At 47.1% G+C, this 21,112-nt stretch overlaps 1 protein-coding gene across 1 annotated transcript in view; it reads right to left on the bottom strand.

Moving 5' to 3' along the window:
• Window positions 1-19,685, bottom strand: part of EIF3E (eukaryotic translation initiation factor 3 subunit E) — a 40,323-nt gene extending 20,638 nt beyond the window's left edge. Inside the window, exons 1-5 of the mRNA XM_085862942.1 lie at window positions 19,471-19,685; window positions 19,198-19,315; window positions 6,158-6,275; window positions 3,269-3,311; window positions 2,758-2,862 (exon numbers count right to left, since the gene is read on the bottom strand). Coding sequence (XP_085719068.1) covers window positions 2,758-2,862; window positions 3,269-3,311; window positions 6,158-6,275; window positions 19,198-19,315; window positions 19,471-19,560 — 474 coding nt within the window. The 5' untranslated portion in view covers window positions 19,561-19,685. The remainder of the gene's footprint in view (window positions 1-2,757; window positions 2,863-3,268; window positions 3,312-6,157; window positions 6,276-19,197; window positions 19,316-19,470) is intronic.
• Between the last annotated feature and the right edge of the window lie 1,427 nt (window positions 19,686-21,112).

The following is a 21,112-nucleotide window of genomic DNA, read 5'->3' as shown; positions in this document are numbered from 1 at the left end:
ACTGAATAGAATGCTTTACAGAGATCAACATAGGCTGCAAGCAGCCCCTTCCGAAACTCTCCTCTGCATTCGGTAAGGACCCGAAGAGCAAGGATACGGTCAATCGTTGACCTCTTTGGTGTAAAGCTTGACTGCTCTGGACGCTGGTGCTCAAGCAGATGGTGGCGAACCCTATCAAGAATTATCCGAGCAAAAAGCTTGCCCAGCACTCAGAGCAGCGTCACCCCTCGGTAGTTGTTGCAGTCTTGGCGATCACTCTTCCCTTTCCAGAGAGGGACAACAAGGCTCCTCTTCCAGTCAGTTGGGATGATGCCTGTGTTCCAGGCAGAGTACAGAACTGCATGCAATGACACGAGTGCAGCATTTCCACCAGCCTTGACTAGTTCAGCATGGATGCCACAGATCCCTGGAGCTTTACCCCCTTTTCAACCGGTTCACAGCAGCCTGTGTTTTCACAAGCGAAGGTGGACCACAGTTGATTGGAGGGTCAGCAACAGGGAATGTAACACCCCTGACGTCCAACTCGACAGCTGGTGGATCAGCCTGGTTCAACCACTCAAAGTAATCGGCCCAGCCGGCCTTCACTTCAGACTCCTCTGTCAAGAGACTACCACTCTGCTATAACTGCAGTACACCGAGGGATGGGCTTGGAAGAACGCAATGCGCGAATTCCCCTGTAAGTAGGACGAGAATCACTTGACCTACCCCCTCACAGATTCCTCTCACATCGGTCTCCTTGTCTACCCATAGCGCACATACAGTTTTATGCCTCAGCTCCCTGAACAGCTCAGCTCTGCCATTCAGCCTGGCCCTGCGACTCTGGTGAAAGGTATCCAGTGTCCCTTGAGAGACAAAATTCTTCTTTGCCCAATGGTGAGTTCCAAGACATCCACTGGCAACATCAAGGACGGTGATCTTGAAGGCACTCCACAACTCTTCAGGACCTCCCAAAGCACCCAGACCCCCCAAATCTTTACTCAGCTTGTTCGCAACCCCCTCAGCTACCCTCTCATCCTTGAGCTTGCCAACATCCAGCCGAGGCTGGGATGGTACCATTCTCCTGGACTTAAGGTGCAACTTTAGAGTTGCTACAACAAGCCAGTGGTCAGTATTGAGGAACTGAGCACTCCGGTAGACCTTGCAGTTCTGGATCATCCTCAAGTGACCATCAACGAGGAAATGGTCAATCTCCTTTGCCACACCACCAGTGTTGGAATACCAAGACGAGCGCTGAAATCATGAACCGGCCACCCTAAGTCCATGACTTTTTGCAAAGTCAAGGAATTTAATGCTATTCTGGTTCATAGTTCCTGACCCATGGGGACCAACACATGTCTCATAACCATCCCTATCAGTTCCAGTCGTTGCATTGAAATCCCCCAAGACTAGAAGTGTATCTCGTCTGGGGCACTGATCAACCACAGACTCGAGCGTGGCGTAGAATGCATCCTTCACAGTGAGATCACTCGCCTCAGTCGGAGCATAAACAAAGACCAGGGAAATGACACCTAAGGAGTGACGAATCCTGTCTCATAATACGCTCGTTGACCGGTGTTACCTCAATTATCATTGGAGTCAGCTTATTGGACACAGCGACAGTAAATCCTCGAATATGGTAACCACCAGAGCGACCAGACCAATCGTAGGTGTTATCACCCACCATGAACTCGCCTCAATTCGGTCTCCGAACCTCAGAGAGTGCTGCAATACCGATGTCCAAACACTTGAGCTCAGATGATAACAGAGACAGCTGATCATCCTCTCTTAGGGATAGGACATTCCAGGCACCCACCCGAAGGGACCGCCTCAGGTTAACCCAAGGAGACCGCCGTCTGGTGGACGACACCTCAGCACCACTCCGACACACTCTCCCGCAATCTGACCCGGGAATGTTACCCCGTGGTTTCCCTCCTATCATCAAAGATTGGGGGTCCTGAAGGCTTTACCCCAATCCTGTCATCCAGTGAGCTGCCCTGCAAAGGGAAGCTGCACAGGAGGTACTCCCACGGAGTGAGTTTTCAGATTTCTTTGCGTTTTTGTGTTTTGTGGAATGAAGGGTTTTACGGTGGCCGGAGTGCAAATCCTGCCACCAACCTCCTAATAAGAAGTAACCCAACTGCAGGAGGACGTCCGCAGACACAGTTGGGTACTAGATATGGATGGCCGTTGGCTCATAAGGAGCTCCTTCGCCCTTTGACAGGATTTGTTTTAAATCCTGATGGGTGTCCATATCCAAACACCCTCCTCACCAAAAAACCTGGTGGGGCAGATGGTTTAGTCGCCGACAACCCGACCATGGAACAGGTTAGTGCAGGTTTACATGATACCTGTAGCAAGTCACAGATCTAATCTGGCCTGACCTGACTGACATGTCAGGATGCAGGAGGTGAACAAAGTGACCACAGACAACTCTTAGAAAGGAAAAACTGGAAATTTAGAAGGAAGTGGGCTTTGGGAGGGTCAATGGATGTACAAAAGATCATGGTTTTGGATGAGGGATGATCTGAGATGGTGGTGAATGTCTTGAAGACTTGAAGGGAAGAATGAGATTGAAGAGAAGGAGGAAGTTGGTTCCACAAGTGTGTGTGTGTGTGTGGGGAGAGGGGTCGGAAGGGGGGGGGGCAAGAAAAAGAGAAATAAAACAAATGAAAAACTTTTATAAACTTTGCAAACTTATTAAAGTCTGCACACAAAATGCGTATGATGGGTGCAACCGGCAGAGACAACAGTTCGACAGTGATGTATTAAAGACATTACCAAGACTCGATGGAAGTACAGATACTCGGCAGCTCCAGTGTAATTTCCACACTCGTACTGGAACTTGGCATACTTGTAGAGCGTGTCCAAGTTTTCGGGTCGAAACTGGAATGGTGAACGGTGAGTTTAGTGTGTTAATTGAGTGGATGAAAGAGATGTGCTGCAAAATCAGGACAAACTTGCGAAGAGATTGGAGGCTAAATTTATTGATTATGAAAGCAAAATGCTAGGATTTTGGACAACTACGATAGATTAGGTGCCATACACTCCCCGCCCCAATTTAATTCCCCTTCTGTCAATCCCCTATCCTCCCTTTTATCAACTTCATTGTTCGCATTCAACCCCCTCAACCCCCACAGCCTGAAAAGATAATAAAAACAGTTCACATACGAGGGGAAACCCTCGGGTCATTGCCTCAATCACTGTCAAATGCGTTCCTCATATTTAGACTTCAAAGCACAGGTAAATGATAATTTTGGGTACTCGGATCAATAGCAAGGTGATGTCTGACCTTGTGGTGTTCTGCCAAGTAGTCAAACAGCTGCCGGCCATCGCTGTAACATAGCGTGGATCAGAAGATGGAAAACAAAGGGCAAGGCATGGAGAAAAGGAAAATCCCAAACTCAACACCCATGAGACAACTGCCTACTATAGCCGTTACTTTGCTATCGATCACGTCACCATCTGATCTGCAATGCTACACCACATGGTGCAATGCCAACGGTGTACAACATCGTGTCTCAGCGTTAATGCGCTTTCACTCACGCCCCGTCGGCGATTTTCTCTACTCTGTGTATCTCCATTGTGACTTAATCGATGGCAATAATGGAAAAAGCAGCACATGATGGGTTATCTCGACATATCATCTTATAAACCCCAATGAGGGTCAAGTTAATGGTCAGAAACTGTCAGGCAACTCCTTAGAATTTTGCCGACATTCTACAAATGAATATTACAGTTCTAAAGTTGTGATACAAGTCTGATCCAGGCTTGAACAAGCAAGGGATCTCCAAACATTTTAGTTGTGGGTGATGATGCCATCTGAGCATGGCTTGAGATTTGCACCGTGAACTAAACTACTTCAGCAATTTATACGCAGGCAGCCGAAACAGACGTTTGACATCACATCTGGGTCAGAGCCAATTGTGGACAATACACGGCTGCCTCCACAGAAATTTCTTGGAAAAAGGAGGAAAAAAAAAAAAAAGTTTGCTCATGTTCAGGTTGAATTTAAAAACAATTAAAAAAAACCTTTAAAACCTCAGCTTTAAAAAAAATTAACCTTTTGTTTCACTTTAACGGTAATGGTTTCAAGGAGATGTGTGTGGCCATGCCAATCAATCAACATTTACTTCCTTCTTCAAATGCAATACAAAACATTAACATAAAGCAGCATCAATCCTGAGAAGCAATTGCTTGTGTTGGGCACGCCGTAACAAAAAAAAACGAGTAATTTGACTGCACGCAGTCGATGGGTATGCATCCGCTCTCCCACACAAACACTTGAGTATTGACATATTTGACCCTTGACCTTTATATCTGGCCAAAAATCTAATCAGATAATTGCCCTGTCTAACTTTACCTTTGTACCAAGTTTGATGAAATTCTGTCCAATATTTCTTGAGTTAGGGTGTAAACAGTAAAATTTCAGAGTTTGACCTTGACCTTTATCACATCTGGCCCAAAATCTAATCACTTAATTGCCCTGTTTTACTTTACTTTTTACCAAGTTTGATGAAATTCTACAATTTCCTTCTTGAGTTATCGCGGAAACGAAAATCCGGACGGACGAACGGACGGACGGACAACCCAGAAACATAATGACTCAGATTACGGAAATAAAAAAAATTAAATTACACACAATACAGTACAATCAGATTACATAAACAACAAGAAGGGTACTCGGTAGAGCGCATACCTCCACCAAGCAATGCCTGATTCACCAGAATATATCGGGCACATTATTTTTATGCCTCCGCGCCAAGGGTTCCGGAGGCATTATGTTTCCGGGTTGTCCGTCCGTCCGGATTTTCGTTTACGTGATAACTCAAGAAGCAAATGGTAGAATTTCATCAAACTTGGTACAAAGGTAAAGTTAGACAGGGCAATTATCTGATTAGATTTTGGGCCAGATATGATAAAGGTCAAGGGTCAAATATGTCAATACTCAAGTGTTTGTGTGGGAGAGCGGAGGCATACATGTTGACTGCATGCAGTCAAATTAATCTAGTTTTGAAATATCAGGCTATATATCGTTTTTGGCCCTATCTCTCAATGGTGAAGAATCACTTTAAGAATTAAATAATTATCCTATCATGATCTGGATCTGGATCTTCACCAATCAGAATATTGACATATGTAGGAGACTGGAGAAGGGAGACAACAGAAATGCATTGATGCACGAGTACAACATCGGATCGTCAACTATCTCCAAAATCAAGGCCCAGAAGGCCAAGTTAATGGGATCGGTGATCTTCACGATTGATTTAGAACGGGGCCACTTTTGCCGATGAGACATCAATGTGAGAGCCGCCACACCGCCTGCAAGACTCCATAATGGCTGCTATTAGGCCCCACCCCACATACTCTTCTTCAAAAAAAACAAAAAAATATCTCCATTTGCAGGTTTCAGGAGGTGGGAGGGAGTCCTCCCAGAACTCAAAATCTCCATCTCCTATTTTTTAGAAAAGGATTGTATTCATGAACCAAACGGTGAAGTTTCATTTGCATAGCCTCGTTCCAAAGGCTCTTTACATGAAAATTGAGATCAAATCTGTACGCCCCATTTCAGAATAAATGCATTGGGGGCTAATCATAACCTTAAATAATAATAATAATAATAATAATAAAAATAAAACACTGAGCACCCAGGCACAAAATAAGTAGTGTGTGCTGCTTCTGCAATGTCCTGCCCGACAAAATATTCATTAGAATGGTATTTAATGTGGAAAAAGGGGTGTCACGAATGCTTACAGGCACACACACACACACACACACACACACACACACACACACACACACACACACACACACACACACACACACACACACACACACACACACACACACACACACACACACACCTCCGAGCTGTATAGCTTGGGTTTGAATGTCGACCCAGCTATAAACTGGAATATTGGCATTTCAACTGCATCAATATGCATGCCGACCATTGGAAAGACGTGAAGCCAGAAGACTTGTCTAGCGGCACGTGTCATTGGTGGATGTTAAATATCTCATGGTGTTTCACAATGAGTCGGCAAGTTATCGCCATCATCCTGAACAAAATGATATTTCCTCCCCAAATCAGCTCTTCACAAGAAAGTAGGAATAATTGGGGGAGTTCAAAAACAGTAGATATTTAGCCTGGACAACATAAATGAGGCCCAGCAAAACCCACCGAGCAGTTTGCATTTGCCTGTTGACCTCTTCATCTTGAAACATCTTCACCATGGGTTCCGTCTCCAACTGCAGTTGTTTCAGCTGTGCCACCACACAGGCACGCTTCTCCCGCAAAGCTGAAACACAACACGCAATGCATTGCCATCATTACAAACTATCCCAGGCTAAAATGCTTCAGATATAACTATAGCATATGAGAGTAGTTCTCTCATATACTGTAGTTGGTAACAGGACCTACTACAGTGATCTGCAGAGAATTACGACAGGAAAGGAATTCTATTTTTGCCTGGGATGATTTGCAACAGCAGGGCTGTATGAAAAATATCCCAACTCAAAAATTTAAAAGGCATTTCTAGAAAAATATATTGTGATCAACAACATCCTCAAGGTAGTGATAGAGAGCAAACTATGGAGGATTGTGCGGTGTACAAAGCACCATTCAGGAAAACCCACCATCAATTAGATCACAATCGGTTTGTTTGTATAAACAAGCTTGGAAAACTCTCTTATCAATACGAATAAATGTGAGTGTGTTTGGTGTGTGCTCAAAAAGCATAACATTCTCTCTGCCAACTCCCCGACCCTCACCCCTCTCTCTATGAAGACCCACCCACATCTCTCACCTGTAATTGGAAGGAATAGCCAATCAGCTCTCACCTAATGAACTAACTGAAATCAGCTCAGATTATATAAATAATTGACACCTCCCATACTCCTCAAGCCGAATAAGCTGCATGAAGCAACACAAGAAGACCTACACAAGGTAAGCGTGGGTGAGTTTTCTGGGAAGGGTTCGAAACAGCAAAGCACTTACCTTGCGTAGGTCTTCTTGTGTTGCTTTATGCAGCTTCTTCAGCTCGAGGAGTGTGGGAGGTGTCATATATATATATATATATATATATATATATATATATATATATATATATATATATATATATATATATATATATATATATATATATATATATATATATAAAAAAAAAAACACACACACACACACACACACACACACACACACACACACACCTCTTTCTATATATTAGACGAGACATATTTCTGAGAAATGTGCATCTGAGAAGCATTTTTTAGTAAAAGTTGGGAACATGACTTTTTAACATAATTAAGGTATGCTGAATTCGACTCGCCCTGTTCCCAAGCTGAATTTTGAGTTTTTGACCATCTAATTAGCATAAACAAAATGGCTGCCAAATTGACAATTTGGGGCACTTTCTTGGGACAGGCACTACTATACCATTTAAATAAATGCACATTGTTCACATGTACGCATCTTAGAAACGTCCCTTGAGCAATATATCAAAGCTACAGGCTAATAAAATTCGTAACATGCCAAAAATCTATTGGTATGCTAATTAGCTACCGCAATTACCAAAAAAATCTATTTTCTGCTGTAACTTTGTTACTATGCATGCAAACCTGACAAATGAGATGTCTAGACCTACGTTTTGAGGGACAAGAAAAATGATTAAGACATATTTGAAGCATTTTAATTAATGTTTACATGGTTACCGATGTTTATTAATAAAATGTAGAAGTTAAAGTTGCTAGTCTGTAATCATAAAAACTAAACAAAGTTCTATCATGCTGCTACGTGAACAAATTTCAGTCAGCATAAACAGTTTTCAGGAATGCCTAACATCTTTTAGGCAAATCACATTGTGTTCATGCAAGGAGTCTATTCATGCAAGGCGCGCGTGGGCGGAGTCTAACATAGGCATGGCGTCCCTCCTTTGGCCAATCGGCAAGGAGCGGGCGTCTCACCCACCCCGTCTCCCACTCAACACCATTGCCATTACGCACGTGGTCGGAGATGAGGAGGTAGGCGGAACTACAAACGTCTCCGATCAGGACTCCACCCAGAAGGGTGGGAGTTGCCCAGCCTACAGTGGGCCTATCTATTGGGAGACGGCCAGCGAATCGCGCGATGGGTCCGACCAATCAGAAGGCGAGTGGCCAGGAGAAGAAGCCCCTCCCTCCTGAAGAGAAAGAGTGGATGTCGGGACGAGCGTGGAGAGTTTTTTTGTCCTGGGTGTCTCGAAGCACGTCTGCCTGGGTTTTCAGCGGACTGCATCCCGTGCTTCAGAGGTGTCTCATCTGGCGCATTACAGCGAGCGGTCGATTTTCATCAAGGGAGATCACCTCGTCTCGCCTGCTCTGGATTCGGCTGCCCTGGTCCGTCCTTTGGCGACCGAAGCTCCGGGAAGGGGTGGACGACCAGCCGCGTCCTCGCGGCCAGGTAGCCAGCCGTCCTGACTCCCAGCCGAACTATCCTCCTCGGCTGGAGAGCCGAATAAAGACCTGGCGGGTCCATTTTCTTTTTGGGTGTGCGTGTCTGTGTGTGGGCCTGTCTTGTCTAAGTAGAATAATTAAGTGCTTTTGTTGTACATTATTTGCATTTCTTATAGTCGTGATAACTCTGCCCTTATGTGCTCCCCTCGTCTCCCAAATTATTGTAAAATAAATTCCCCTTTTGTTGAATGTCCCAGCTCGTCCTTGTCCTTTATGCCATTGGTTTGCCGCGTGGCAAACGGGAATTAGGAGGCTTCATTGTTGCCGTAATCATGCAATCGGCCCGGCAGGAATCTGGTACCCTCCGCTCAGGGTACAACTCGGATCCGGCTCGGTAATAGCCCGGATCGCGTAGATCCTGCAGAGGGTGAATTTCCCTGGTAGTTTCGACGACGTGGGTATTTAGGTATATTGAAATTGGCAATTGACCCTATCCCAAGTGGTCGACCTATTGGCGATCTTCGGTCCGATAAGGGACCCGTCGGCTCCAGAGTTATCCGGGATGACGACCTATAAATTCCGGGTGTTCGGTGGAGCCGACTCCACTGCTCCACCAAGCAGTCGTGCTCGCCACTGAAACTTGGCCCCACAACAATATATTTATATACATGCCATCCTACCCAGGCCTTTCGGAAAGGATTGGCCGGATAGTACGTGGCTCACGGATTGGCGTAGCCCACAAGCCTCTACGCACCATCCGTAATGTCATGTCAAAACTAAAGGACCCAATACCAACTGGTGATAAATCTGGAGTAGTTTACCATTCATCATGCAAAGACTGTGACCAATTCTACATTGGTGAAACTGGAAGAAATTTAAAACAACGACTAGATGAACATGAGAGAGCAATTAGGCTTGGAAAGGTGACCCAGTCAGCCATAGCATGTCATTGCCTGCAATCTGGCCATAAATTTGACTTTTATGGGACCCGCGTCCTTGACACTACATCGAACAAATGACACAGGTTGATTTTGGAAGCGTGGAACGTGAATAGCCGGGAGCGTGATCCAACTGGGGAGACAGTGGACATTCCCACACAATACACACCTCAAATGCAAATGATGAAAACTGGATGGTGCAAACGGCTGGATAAGGTGAGCAACAAACAACACCCATTCCCAAACACCACATCTGCATGTGCAGAACACCCAATGAAAACTCCAACACTCGCACAACCCACACCTCATCATGCCCAACCTGGACACGAAACCAGCAGTGTTTGTGCCCCGGAAACACAAAAACAACAAACGCACACACGTGCAATACCAGATTACGTGTAAACAAAAAACAAAAAAAAAAAGAACAGAGCAGTCCTTCATTGATGTGATTTGACGTTTGTTTTTGATTTTGCAATATAAAAAAAAACATCGACTCCTCCATTTGACCTCAAACACCATCAAGTGAACAGAAATGAGTGGTCGTATCGAAATAAAAAATGGACACGTGCCGAGGCTCAGGGTCTATTGTGCCTTGTGAAGCCGGCGTAACGTTGCCTGAGATCGGGTCTGCTCTCACATTTTTACTCAAATTAGCGGAGTCAATCTAGATTTTTACTTTTGGTTGGAAGCGCCTTCTCCTTCGAAAGAAATATATATATATATATATATATATATATATATATATATATATATATATATATATGTATTACTAAAACTCTCTTCTTGCATGTATGTATGTATGTATGTATGTATGTATGTATGTATGTATGTATGTTCCCGAAATACAGCGAAAACGGTACACCATAGCGCAAAATTTTTTGGCCCATCTTACTCACCCATTCGCCTGCGGCGTGCAGTATCAAGTTTCGTTCAAACCAGGCAACGAAAAAATTATTTAAAAAATCAATTCCCGATTCAGTCAAGTACTCTTTGGGAGAATTTGATCAACGCAAACAACCTCAGCGGTATAGTTCGCTGGAGCTATCTTTTTATTTTCTTGAAATGATTTATTTAAAAAATCTAAAACATTTAGTATGGACAAAGAACGATTTATTTTTAAGCATAAAATAAACATCGCCATTTTGATCTCATACTCCCGTGTTCATTAATAAATAAAATTGTGTTTCGAAGATTACGCACAATAATTTCTTCGACTTTCTTTTCTCCGTTTCTTTTTTTCACATTGACGTGCAATATCAAGTTTCGTTCAAATCGGGCAACGAAAAAATTATTGAAAAAATCAATTCCAAATTTAGTCAAGTCCTCTTCGGGATTATTTGATCAATGCAAACAATCTCAGTGGTGTAGTTCGCTGCAGCTATCTTTTTTATTTTATTAACCTCCGCCATCGAAGAACCGAGGTTACTCTTTTCACCCCTTTCTATTTGTTATCTTGCCAAAACGAAGTTTTTGCAAGATATGTTAGTCAGCTTGTATGTTTTTTTGTTTGTCTGTAATCACGTATAAAAATTCTGCAGAGCACAGTTATCATTGGAAATTTTTATAACTTCGCATATCAGAGGCCTATAGAGGTCCCTTTCAGCGCATAAAATTTTGAAGGTCAAGGTCAAAGGTCAAGGTCACTTTGTCGCAAATCAGGGGAGTCGACGAAACCCTTATTTTTTGAGTAATTTTGATTGGATCGTCTTCAAATTTCATGGGAATACAGTTCATGGTCTGGCGCTCAGCTGATTAATTTTTGGTGGCGATTGGCCTTGACCTTCATCGTTAGCGCCTAAGGTCAAACATATTTGACCCCAAGGTCAAATTTTCAAGTTTTAGGAACCATATCGTGTAGTACCTCAAATTGAACACCTCGATGAGTGCTTTCGAGATATGTCAAGCTTGAGACATTATGACGTCATTTGGTGACGTTATGAGGCAAACGCATATTTTTCATGGTTACTCTGTAGAACGATTCTCATAGGCAGATATTATGGCAGATATTCTCTCGTAGGCAAATATTCCTCAAGGAGTCGCTCCTGGTGGATAGCAGCTCTGTTCACCTCAGTGTGACCTTAAAGAAGTCACACGTGGTCACCTTTTGGCAAGATACGGGTCACCCTGCAGGTGACATTGGTTTATTTGTTTGTTTGTTTGTTTGTGAACAGTATTACGGAAAAACTCCTTGACGGATTTCGACGAAACTTGGTGTGGGGATTAGGTATGGTCCAAGGATCATGCCATTAGATTTCGGACTCGGTCCAAAATCCAATATGGCCGCTACAGCGGCCATTTTGAAAAAATATTTGAATTTTTTTTTTTGCATTTCTACATGTTTTAAGTGATTTCCAACCCCCCCCCCCCCCCAAAAAAAAAGAAATTGTTAGAGAAAAAAAAATTTTGCAAGTTTTTTTTCAACAAAACTTCGATTTTTTTTTTTTTTTGCATTTCTACATGTTATAAGTGATTTCCAACAAAAAACATGCCAAAATTACAATTGTGGCTGATTTTGGAACTTCAGGTGGATATACCCAAGTAAAAGCAATTTCTGTCTCAAGGAATCTAGTTATGACGAATGAATTGAGTATGTAAAAGTTAAAAGTAAAAGGGAAAGTTGCAAACTATAACTATGTGAGCACTATTGACGTCAAATTAAATGAATAGGATATCAGGTTCACTTGAGTGACCTAGCAGTATTGGCAGCGGAGGTTTTGCACTCTACCGAGTGCTCCCCCTCTAGTTTTTTTTATAATCAACCGCTGTCACAACGGGAACCCAACGGGTTCACGGGTCGTCTAGTAGATAGATATAGATGTCGGACCCCACTATTCACGGATTCGCTCTGCATTGACCCCGTGTATTCACAGGTCATAAAGTGTGACTTGGTTCGACATTTGCAGTTGTTCTTTTTCAATTCCTCTTTATTCCCTCCACCACCAAAGGTGAAAGAGGATGTTTTCACTCCTTTCTGCCGTTTGTTTGTTTGTTTGTGTACAGGATATCTCAAAAAATGGTGGACGGATCTGGATGAGATTTTGTGCCCAGGTTGGGTGTGACAAGGACGAACTGATTAGATTTTGCTGAAGATCCGGATCCGACTACTAGAATTTTATGAATGATTTTTCACCAATGACAGATGGGGCCAAAAATGATAGGAAGCATGACATCTCAAAAAGTTGTGGATGGATTCGGACGAAACTTGGTGGACATGTTGGGTGTATGGCAGGGACAAATTGATTCGATTTTGGTGAAGATCCGAATTCGGATCTGGATACGAGAATTATTTAATTTTAAAGTGATTCTTCACCATTGATAGGGCCAAAAACGATTTAGTACTGTATAGCATGATATTTCAAAAATGTATTGGGACCGATATATTCTTGTGGATCAGGCATTACGTGGTGGAGATATGCACTCTACCAAGTGCCCTTCTAGTTTGTTTATTTATTTATTTTAATACTTCAGGACCGGTCTCCAATTTCCACACGGGAAATTGGTAATCAGCCGACATCACAGTATTACATTAAAAAGGTGCAAAAACGGATCCCCTTAACTACAGCCCAATTAGCTTACTGTACTTCCAATCATCAGAAAGGTCATGGAATCCATCATCGCAGTTGACATAAAGTCATTCCTTTTCTCCAACAGCCTCATCTCAAATCATCAATTTGGATTCAGAGCTGGTCACTCTACCTTGGACATGCTGCTTCTACTCTCCCAACATTGGTGGAGGCCTTTAACATCAGACATCAGGGTCGTCTTTCTGGACATATCTCATGCTATTGATACAATCCAGCATCCTGCCTTGCTCTTTCAAAATGTCTACCGATGGAATCCAAGGCTAACTCCACTCTTGGATTACTGACTTCCTCCACTTTCACAGACAATGTGTGGCTCTCAAAGGAACCCTTTCATCTTCTCTCCCTGTCAAGGCTGGAGTACCCCAAGGCAGTGTTCTCGGCCCCATCCTAATCTTCATCAATGATCTCACTGACTCTGGAAAATCCTCTTTATCTCTTTGCTGATGAATCCACTCTCTGCTGTGACATCCCTCATCCTTCTGACAGATGGGCAACAGCTTCTTCCATCTCCTCAGACCTTGAAAAAATCATAAACCGGTCAAAAACAATTTTGTTTATGTATCCGCATTGTCCACCTTTTGTGTTCTCCCTTACCCCTAATCATTACCTGCATCCATAGATTGTCCGTGTCCGACTACTTTCTCCCTCCACCCTGCTGTTGGCGTTTCAGATTTCTCCTGCTGTTCCCTCTGTTGTGTTGTGTCCTGATTTGTTCTGTGTAATTGCTCTTTAAGGAACATATTCTCCGCGAATAGCAGGGTCCGATAGTGATAGTATGTACACGTGTACACATACGCGTGCGCGCGCACGTACGTACACGTGTACACATACGCGTGCGCGCGCGCACGTACGTGCACGTGCACGCGTGCGCGCACGTACGCGCGCACGCGTGCGCGCAGCGCGCGCGCAGCCGCGCGCGCACGCGTGCCGCGTGCCGCGCGTGCGCGCGCGCGCGCACGCGTACTGCGTGCAGCGTCTGCACGTACGCGTGCACGCGTGCGCGCGCGCGCGCACGCGTGCACGCGTGCGCGCGCGCACGTACGCGTGCACGCGTGCGCGCGCGCGCATGCGTGCACAGCGTACTGTGGCGCGCGATGCGTGCAGCGTACGTGCGCGCGCGCACGTACGCGTGCACGCGTGCGCGCGCGCACGTACGTACACGCGTACGCGCGCGCACGTACGTACACGCGTACGCGCGCGCACGTACGTACACGCGTACGCGCGCGCACGTACGTACACGCGTACGCGCGCGCACGTACGTACACGCGTACGCGCGCGCACGTACGCGCGTACGCGCGCGCACGTGCGTCTGGCGCGTGCCACGCGTACTGCCGCGTCTGTGGCGCTGCGCGTCACGTCTGTCTGTGCGTCTGTGCGTCTGTGGCGTACGTACACGTGTACGCGTACGCGTACGTACACGTGTCTGTAGCGTCTGTGCGATCTGCGCGTGCGTACTGTCTGTGTCTGGCGTCGCGTCTTGTCACGTACACGTGTCTGGCGTCTGTGCGTCTAGCGCCGTACGTACACGTGTACGCGTACGCGTGCGCGCGCGTACGTACACGTGTACGCGTGCACGTAGACGTGTACACGCGCGCACGTATGTACACGTGTACACGCGCGCACGTATGTACACGTGTACACGCGCGCACGTATGTACACGTGTACACGCGCGCACGTATGTACACGTGTACACGTGCGCGCGCGCACGTATGTACACGTGTACACGTGCGCGCGCGCACGTATGTACACGTGTACACGTGCGCACGTATGTACACGTGTACGCGTGCGCGCGCGCACGTATGTACACGTGTACGCGTGCGCGCGCGCACGTATGTACACGTGTACGCGTGCGCGCGCGCACGTATGTACACGTGTACACGTGCGCACGTATGTACACGTGTACACGTGCGCACGTATGTACACGTGTACACGTGCGCACGTATGTACACGTGTACACGTGCGCACGTATGTACACGTGTACACGTGCGCACGTATGTACACGTGTACACGTGCGCACGTATGTACACGTGTACACGTGCGCACGTATGTACACGTGTACACGTGCGCTGCGTATGTACACGTGTACACGTGCGCACGTATGTACACGTGTACACGTGCGCACGTATGTACACGTGTACACGTGCGCACGGTAATGTACACGTGTACACGTGCGCACGTGTGTACACGTGTACACGTGCGCGCGCGCACGTGTGTGTACACGTCTTGTGGCACTGCACGTATGTACACGTCTTGTGCGCACGTATGTACACGTACTGCGTGCGTCTTGCGCGCACGTATGTACTGCGTACGCGTCTTGTGACGCGCACGTATGTACACGTGCGCGCGCGCACGTATGTACACGTACGCGTGCGCGCGCGCACGTATGTACACGTACGCGTGCGCGCGCGCACGTATGTACACGTACGCGTGCGCGCACGTATGTACACGTACGCGTGCGCGCGCGCGCACGCGTGGCACTGCCGATGTCGCGCGTCTTGGCGCCTGCACGTGTATACACGTGTCTGGCGTGCGCGCGGCGCGCACGGTATTACACGTGTCGCGTGCGCGCGCGCGCACGTCTCTGCACGTGTACGCGTCTTGCGCGCGCGCACGTATGTACACGTGTCTCTCGCGTGCGCGCGCGCGCATGTATTACACGTGTCGTGCGCGCGCGCGCGCGGTACTGGCGTCGTGTGCGCGTGCGCGCGCGCACGTATGTACCGTGTACGCGTGCGCGCGCACGTATGTACACCTGCGTGTACGCGTCTTGTAGCGCGCACGGCAATGCGCGATGTCTGCGCGTGCTTGTAGCGCGCACGTATGTACACGTGTCTGTGTCTGTGCGTCGCGCCGTATCTGCGATGTCTCGCGTGCGTCTTGTAGCGCGCGCCGGTATGTACACGTGTACTGCGTCGCGTCTTGTAGCGCGCCGCGGTATGTACACGTGTACACGTACTGGCGTGCTTGTGGCGCGCCATGTACTGCGTGTATTACCTTATCTGGCGTGCGCGCGCGCTGCGTACGTACACGTGTACGCGTACGCGTCTTGTGCGCGTGTACGCGTGTACACGCGTCTGGCGTCTTGTGGCGCACGTATGTGCGTCTGCGTGTACCGCGTCGCGGCGCTGCGGTATGTACGCGTGTACCGCGTCTGCGTCTTGTAGCGCTGCATATGTACACGCGATGTACCGCGTCTGGCGATCTTGTATGGCGTATGTACCGCGTGTACACGTCTGGCGTCTTGGCGCGCGTATGTACGTGTACCGCGTCTGGCGATCTTGGCCTGCGCACGTATGTACGTGTACGCGTGCGCGTCTAGCGCGATATGTACTGTACGATGTGCATGCAGCGTCTTGTGCCCTGCGTATGTACCCTGCGTGTACCGCGTCTGGCGTCTTGTGGCGCCGCGATATGTACTGCGATGTACGCGTCTGGCGTCTTGTAGCGCCGCAATGTACGCGTGTACGCGTCTGGCGTCTTGCGCGCTGCGTATGTACCGTATTACCGCGTCTGGCGATCTGTATGGCCGCGCGGTAATAACCTGCGATGTACCGCATCGCGTCTTGTGGCCTGCGGTAATGTACCGCGATGTACCGCGTACGTGCAGCGTCTGTAGCGCCCTTGATATGTACTGCGTGTACTGCGCGTCTGGCGTCTTGTGGCCTGCGGTAATGGCCTGCGATGTACGCGTCTGGCGTCTTGTGGCGCGCGTATACTGCGTGTACAACGTCTGGCGTCTTGTGCGCGCAGTATGTACCGTCGATGTACCGCGTCTGGCGATCTTGGGCGCCGCGTGTACCGCGATGTACGCGTCTGTCAGCGTTGCCGCCGGTATGTACACGTGTACCGCGTCTGCGCGTCTTGTGGCGCGCACGTCTGTACTGCGTACTCTGGCGTCTGTATGCGCACGATGTACTGCGTGTACGCGTCTTGGCCGCGCGCCGCGTATGTACCGTGTACGCGTGCGCGCGCGCACGTATGTGCACGTGTAATGCGCGCGCACGTGTCTGTATGGCCTGCGATATGTACGCGTGCGCGCGCGCACGTATGTACACGTGTACGCGTGCGCGCGCACGTATGTACACGTGTACGCGTGCGCGCGCGCACGTATGTACACGTGTACACGTACGCGTGCGCGCGCACGTATGTACACGTGTACACGTACGCGTGCGCACGTATGTACACGTACGCGTGCGCGCGCGCACGTATGTACACGTGTACACGTACGCGCGCACGTATGTACACGTACGCGTGCGCGCGCGCACGTATGTACACGTGTACACGTACGCGTGCGCGCGCGCACGTATGTACACGTGTACACATACGCGTGCGCGCGCACGTATGTACACGTGTACACATACGCGTGCGCGCGCGCACGTATGTACACGTGTACACATACGCGTGCGCGCGCGCACGTATGTACACGTGTACACATACGCGTGCGCACGTACACGTGTACACGTACGCGTGCGCGCGCGCACGTATGTACACGTGTACACGTACGCGTGCGCGCGCGCACGTATGTACACGTGTACACGTACGCGTGCGCGCGCGCACGTATGTACACGTGTACACGTACGCGTGCGCGCGCGCACGTATGTACACGTGTACACATACGCGTGCGCGCACGCACGTATGTACACGTGTACACATACGCGTGCGCGCACGCACGTATGTACACGTGTACACATACGCGTGCGCGCACGCACATATGTACACGTGTACACATACGCGTGCGCGCACGCACATATGTACACGTGTACACATACGCGTGCGCGCACGCACATGTGTACACGTGTACACATACGCGTGCGCGCACGCACACACACACACACACACACACACACACACACACACACACACACACACACACACACACACACACACACACACACACACACACACACACACACTCGCCTCAAAAGCTGTCAAGCCTGGTTCGAATCCCGACCCAGCTTTAAACTGTCGTCTCAGTGTTTCACCGACAGGGCGATTCATCCATGTGTATGCCGTCCCTCAGATGGATGTTAAACTGGAAGTCCCGTCCACGAGCATTAGTTGGTGGACATTAAAGATCCCACGGTGTCCTTCATGAAGATTAGGTGAGCTATCACCGGCACCCTGACCAAATTTCAGATTCCTGTCCCAACTACTGCTGGGAAGGCAATGGTAAACCACCCAGTACTAATCCTTGCCAAGAAACTGCTTCGGCAGCACCGATGATCGACAACAGCGAAACATACTGTTCATTAGGAAAATACCGCACGCACGCACGCCTCCTTCGCAATTCCTCCACCAATCTCTACCAGGTAAATTAACTCGATGAACCGAAAGATGGGATAATAACAACACAAGCGTAAAAGATCAAATGGCCCGCTGTGTGAAAGTCCATCGTTTTTTTTTTTTTAGATCCTCGTGGAGGATCTCCAAGTCTTACTCACGTTGTTGTTCTTCATCTTCCTCTTGTGGACTTTTTTGTTTCACAGCCTACAGTTTTCATCGAAACTTCCTGAAACTTGGCATATATATGTAAAAATACCCTGCGCAGACAGTAACCATCTCCGATTTTGAAAATTCCTCCTAGAAAAAAAAGTTATGACGTCAAAATATCTCCGCTAATGGAAATCGCCGAAAAAATTATCTCCGAAACTAGGCAAGCTTTTTGAATTCTGTTTGCGGGAATCGAACGGGGCATTAGCAGAGATGAATTACCGCACATATGATACATCACTATGACGTAATATCAATTTTTATGACGTCGTTCCTATTTTTTGTTTCACAACCCAGAGTTTTCATCGGATCTTCGTGAAACTTGCCATGTATTTGCAGAAAGCCCACGCGCAGGCAGTAACCATCTCCGATTTTGGAAATTCTTCTGAGAAAAAAAAGTTGATGTCATAATATCGCCGCTAATGGAAATCGCCTATACCATTATCTCCGAAACTAGGCAAGCCGTTTGAATTCGTTTTCATGACGTCATCATTAAGAGGACGAGGATCTGAGCTCATTTGAGCTTGTTTATTACGTACGCACATAAGGAAAGGGCGGGGGTGGGAGGGTAAGGGATGTGTGGGGTGATGAGGTAAAGGCAGACAAAAAAAACACAAATAGGATAGAGGGGCAAAATTTCACTACATTTGCGTACGTAATAAATAGACAGCGCTTTCGAAGGTCCTCGCACACCAAGCAAGTGGAGGATGTTTCATGGAATCACGCGCGTCGCTCCGCGACTTGTGCCATTCCCTCGTTGCTCTCATCACGTTCATTACCTGCTGGGATCTCCTGGATGGGATTGAGGTTTTTATACACGTCCATGGCGAAATCCACCATGTTCGTGTCACTCAGCAGGTCCAACTTGCCTTGTAGCAACTCCTTCTCGTCGTAAATCTGTGAGAACACGAGAACGGGAAAAACAAACCTCATCATCATCATCATGATGTTTCACAAGATGTCCTCGTCGGTGCACAGAACGGGCCACTCCACTGTACGGGAAGCAAAGCGCGAGCGATCACGGCACATAAAAAACGGCGCGTGCTCTTCACCTCCTTCACTGTGAGGAATTCCAAGAGGGGGAAGACGAGGTGTCTATCCAGGAAACGTCCGATGCGGGTTGTGAGATCGAACTCCGCCATGGCGCCACGTGAGATGCCTCTGCTCTGAGGGCTTCGGTGACTGCACGGAAGCGCTTCCGGGTCGGAGTGCAAGGCTGCTTTGGCTTCGCCGGGCCGCGGGTCACCGGTTCCCACACAGCACTGCAGGAAATGCATGGGTTGCCTAACGCTGATTGGGCGAGTGGTCTTGAAGCCACCGGAAGCGCGCCGTTCGCCATATTGCTTCACCCACAACGCAGACGAACCCAATTGCGTCAATGCACATACAGTACGGTACTTGCTTCAGGCCGCGCATTTCCGACGAAAATTCCACCTTCTGACTTGATTTTATTCCACTCCCAGTTTTAAAAAAGCGTTCTTTATCGTGTTTATTAATATGGAATAGGAAAAGCCAAGAAGCGAACGTAGAATTCTTCTTACATTCGCTTCTTAAATATATCAAATTAAAGTCATTTTGCTATGAAAAAATTAATATTACCTTAACATTACCTTCACAACAACAACTACACCGCCTAGAACAGGATCTCATCTGCAAAAATAAATATTACCTCAACATTACCTTCACAACAACTACACCGCCGAGAACAGGATCTCATCTGCAAAAATAAATATTACCTCAACATTACCTTCACAACAACTACACCGCCAAGAACAGGATCTCATCTGAAAAAAAAAATTCCTCAACATTACCTTCACAATGACAACTACACCGCCGAGAACAGGATCTCATCTGAAAAAAAAAATTCCTCAACATTACCTTCACAACAACTACACCGCCGAGAACAGGATCTCATCTGCAAAAATAAATATTACCTCAACATTACCTTCACAACAACTACACCGCCGAGAAGAGGATCTCATCTGCAAAAATAAATATTCCCTCAACATTACCTTCACAACAACTACACCGCCTAGAACAGCATTTGATCTGAAAAAATAAATATTACCTCAATATTACCTTCACAACAACTACACCGCCTAGAACAGGATCTCATCTGAAAAAAAATATATTACCTCAACATTACCTTCACAACAACTACACCGCCTAGAACAGGATCTCATCTGAAAAAAAAAATATTACCTCAACATTACCATCACAACAACTACACCGCCAAGAACAGGATCTCATCTGAAAAAAAAATCCTCAACATTACCTTCACAACGACAACTACACCGCCAAGAACAGGATCTCATCTAAAAAAAATTAATATTACCTCAACATTACCTTCACAACAACAACTACACCGCCTAGAACAGGATCTCATCTGAAAAAAAACCCTCAACATTACCTTCACAACAACAACTACACCGCCTAGAACAGGATCTCATCTGAAAAAAAAATCCTCAACATTACCTTCACAACGACAACTACACCGCCGAGAACAGGATCTCATCTAAAAAAATAAATATTACCTCAACATTACCTTCACAACAACAACTACACCGCCTAGAACAGGATCTCATCTGAAAAAAAAAATTCCTCAACATTACCTTCACAACGACAACTACACTGCCGAGAACAGGATCTCATCTAAAAAAATTAATATTACCTCAACATTACCTTCACAACAAC

This window comes from Eptatretus burgeri, chromosome 17 (assembly GCF_056783735.1).
Source record: "Eptatretus burgeri isolate ZD-2024b chromosome 17, Ebu_testis_v1, whole genome shotgun sequence".
Taxonomy (NCBI): domain Eukaryota; kingdom Metazoa; phylum Chordata; class Myxini; order Myxiniformes; family Myxinidae; genus Eptatretus; species Eptatretus burgeri.
Note: the sequence above shows the minus strand (reverse complement) of the source record. Positions and strands in the feature narration are given on the sequence as shown.